This window comes from Octopus bimaculoides, chromosome 6 (genome assembly GCF_001194135.2).
Source record: "Octopus bimaculoides isolate UCB-OBI-ISO-001 chromosome 6, ASM119413v2, whole genome shotgun sequence".
Classification (NCBI taxonomy): Eukaryota; Metazoa; Mollusca; class Cephalopoda; order Octopoda; family Octopodidae; genus Octopus; species Octopus bimaculoides.
Genome location: NC_068986.1, coordinates 6588101 through 6592316, shown reverse-complemented (window position 1 = coordinate 6592316; position 4216 = coordinate 6588101). Strand labels below are relative to the sequence as shown.

Sequence of the window (4216 nt, the reverse complement as noted above, 5' to 3'; positions counted from 1 at the left end):
CGAAAGTCCTTACACATGCCGCGGGCACAAGTGCCAGAAAGGCGACACTGGGCACAGGTGCCATCATGATTTTGTTTTCCCTTGCCCCAACAGGTCTTCGCAAGCTGAGTTTCGTGTCCACTGAAGGAGACAAATCAATTTACAAATGTCAGGTGTTTCTTTAATGTCTTGAAGAATTCTGATTTGACCATATTTTGATAAATTTTTGTCCTTCATACAAAATATACAATGTGCTTTCAGTATTAACCAAAATTTCAACTATAAGCGTATAGGCGTAGGAGTGGCTGTGTGGTAAGTAGCTTGCTTACCAACCACATGGTCCCGGGTTCAGTCCCACTGCGTGGCATCTTGGGCAAGTGTCTTCTACTATAGCCTCGGGCCGGCCAAAGCCTTGTGAGTGGATTTGGTAGACGGAAACTGAAAGAAGCCCGTCGTATATGTGTATATATATATATATATATATATATATATATATATATATATATATATATATATATATATATATATATATATAGATATATATATATGTGTGTGTGTGTGTGTGTATATGTCTGTATGTGTGTCCCCCCAACATCGCTTGACAACCGATGCTGGTGTGTTTATGTCCCCGTAACTTAGCGGTTTGGCAAAAGAGATCGATAGAATAAGTACTAGGCTTCTAAAGAATAAGTCCTGGGGTCGATTTGCTCGACTAAAGGCGGTGCTCCAGCATGGCCACAGTCAAAAGACTGAAACAAGTAAAAGAGTAAAAGAGTATAAATTAAATATTCATAATAAAGAACTTGTAACCATGTTAAGAAATTAGACTATTGAAATATTAAGAAGTATGAAAGCATTATAACAAGTTTTTATTCTGTTTGCCTGATAAAACATCTTATACACATCATAATCACAATGGCTATTTATCAGTTTTATATCTATATTTTTCTTTCTTTTAATCATTAGAACTTCTTTTAATCATTATTCATAACCTATGGAAACAAGGAAACTACTAGTTAAAGCTTTCTGTTTTAACCTTGATTGTTGTTGTTTTGTTTTGTTCTGTTTTCCATGTATTTCTTAAATAATAGTAACCATAGCAATCCTGAGAGGAATTGCAAGATTATGCCACTTTCAACATATTTTATTTTCTGATATTTTAAGTATATTTCTTATATTTTAGAGACAGCAACAATGCTTTTCTAGTTGCTTTGACCAATGATAAAAGATATGGTGGACCATTTGAGTTCTCTCTAAAACTGTGAGTATTTCTGATAGATTGACAACTAAAATGCTGCTCAATAAAGACTAGCAATAGATTAATCTACAACTGAATGTGCATTGTGATAAAGACGAGTTAGAGATAGATTAACTACTGAACAGCTACTATTAAACAGCTACTTTATGTTATAAGCTTTATTAAAAATAACCTTAACAACTAGAATATGTCTAAGCCGTAATTACCTTAATTGCAATTTTCCCATCAATAGTTTTACACTTTATAGCTTTTCCACACATAGAACTTGTCATAAAACCACGGATCTTATTTTATAAATCTCATTGTAAGATAATCATTTCCTTACGACTACTTTTACTAAATTATGATAACGACAAACAGCTTTAGATTAAGCTTCTTTAAAGATTCCTTTTATATGATAATTTGTAAATCTTCATCAATTTTCTTCTCTCCAGGATTACATCTACAATCAACAAATGACACATTCTCATTCAATAGATGTTGTCTATTTCCATTACACATCCACTGTACAATAATATATAAATGTGATGCTAAACTAATCTATACTCTATCTATAATTAATCTTTCTTAAAGTCAATTTTATTAGTTAAGTCAGAAGTGAAAGAGCAGCACCTTTGGTCCTTTTCGAGGGTGAAAAGAATGAGCTGGTGAAAGCAATGGAGACATTTACTCTAGGGTCAAAGATCTTTGCTTAGTACTTGTAATGGAGTTGGACTCCATTGAAAACCTAAAGGTCTGGTGGTGACCTTAAACAGTGAAGTTTTATAGAATTCATCCAGTTTAACACCACCTCTTGGCCTTTCAGTCTGTATCCAAGAAGAGGAATGGCCTTCTGACTAGCTTTCGCACTGTTTTTATCCACTAGATTTTACTTACAAAGCTTTAATCTGCCCAAAGCTGTAGTAGAAAACACTTGCCCTCAACCATGTTGTTATGAAGTGAGCTACTTAACCACAACTGTGCTTGCACTACCATTATGGATCCAACAAATTATAATTTAGAAAATCTCTATAAGAGATGAAAGTAGTTACTACACTGAGAAGTAATGTTTGTTGCCACTTCAACATGGCTGTTCCATACAAACTGATATTACTACCATTTTTTAACTCCAAGAGGATACCTCCTCTAGCTGATTATCGATGCACTCTGCGCCTGCTATATATTGTGAGCTGGAGTGAACTACTGCTATCTCTAGCACTAAGGATGGGCAAAAATAGCCTGAAACCAAACAGTCTGCTGATGTCAAGTTGTTAGAAGATGGTAGGGGTTCACTCCTCTGCTTGCAATAGTTATTGGGTACAAATTGCATCAATAACCAGCTAGAGGAGGCATCCTCTTGAGGTTAAAAAACGTCAGTTTGTACAGAACAGCCATGTTGAAGTGGTGACAAGAATTATAATTTGTTTCTTTGTTATCCCTGTACGTTCTCCTCTTCTTAGACTTCCCAATATTCCAATTTGATACTGCATCAAACTTTTGACATATACTTTGTGTAATCTATATTTTGATCTGTGAGAGAAACTTTCTGTTGATAATAAAGATAACACACACTCACACACACACACACACACCACCACCACCGCTACTTCACACACACCAGGTATTATTATGTTATCACTAGTTACAATTATAATACTGATTAGATCAGTAAAGTAAAGAAACCATGTTTACTACAGCCAATGAAATATCAGATCAGACTATTGATTCCTGGTCGGTTATCTAAAATTCTGCTATACCAATTCTGCTGCTTTTATTTACATACTGAACATGGCAACTACACAGAGCTATTCAATAAAATGTTGATACTTGGCTCTAATAATCTTGGTTAGGATTGCTTTCATGGATAGGAATTAAAATCCTTTAAGTACATTAAGTACTTTTATTTTGTAGTCTCTAATAAAATCTAATAATCCACAGTTAATTATTTCTTTCAATTGGTTTCTTCTTTTATCTTTTTCTAATTAGGAAAAATGACAAAGATTCTTTGAAAAGTCTGTATTTCTGGCAAGCTGTTACCCAATATGGCTGCAAAATGAATGAATCTGTTGATCGCCATCTTTGTCTTGAACATGCTTGGGACATCTACCACAATTTTATTGCAGATGCAAACAGTAATGGCTTTGGTATGAAATACATTATCATCTAATCCCTACAGAGCAAAGTGGAGTTGGAAATACACTTCTCATATTACTACAATCAAGATATATTTACTTTTAGATTACAACCAGAAAATTGATGAAGCAACGTGGGAGACTCTACACAGAGATCCCAATCTGCTAGAAATAACAACTGTGTCTTTCTTAAATCACATCCTAGTCTTAAAAAGAAACTTTTTAGTTTTCATTTGCTGGGTATGGAGAAAAGTACAATCTAGGATGGCTTTTGCAGGCTCTCCTGGATCAATGAGACTAATACCAGTTATGTTCCACTTGAACCTTTATATGTCAACACCCATGTCTGAATAAATGATGAGATGCCTTAGGTCATAAGCCTGAGCAATAAGGATTGGCCTAGGGCTAAACCACAATAACTAGGAGAGTGTCTAGTTGAGCGTGTTGATTGATACTGATAATTTCTGTCAACTGGAATACCATATTTCAGACCAAATACCTCTTTCTCTTTTCTTTTCTCTCTCTGTACCTGTCTCTGTGCGTAGGTCTCTCTTACTCTCTCACACACACTCTCTCTCTCTTTCTCTCTCTCTCTCTCTCTCTCTCTGTATGTATATATACACACACACACACACACATACATATATGTACCCATAGATATGTACATACATACACACACACACATATATATAGGAGTGGCTGTGTGGTAAGTAACTTGCTTGCCAACCACATGGTTCCAGGTTCAGTTCCACTGTATGGCACCTTGGACAAGTGTCTTCTACTATAACTTCAGGCTGACCAAAGCCTTGTGAGTGGAGTTAGTAGAAACTGAAAGAAGCCCGTCAGATATATACATATATATATATAT

At 35.2% G+C, this 4216-nt stretch overlaps 1 protein-coding gene across 1 annotated transcript in view; it reads left to right on the top strand.

Moving 5' to 3' along the window:
- LOC106867448 (uncharacterized) overlaps positions 1 to 4216 on the top strand; it is an 89881-nt gene that overhangs the window by 50088 nt on the left and 35577 nt on the right. Inside the window, exons 13-14 of the mRNA XM_014912326.2 lie at positions 1163 to 1240; positions 3203 to 3360. Coding sequence (XP_014767812.1) covers positions 1163 to 1240; positions 3203 to 3360 — 236 coding nt within the window. The remainder of the gene's footprint in view (positions 1 to 1162; positions 1241 to 3202; positions 3361 to 4216) is intronic.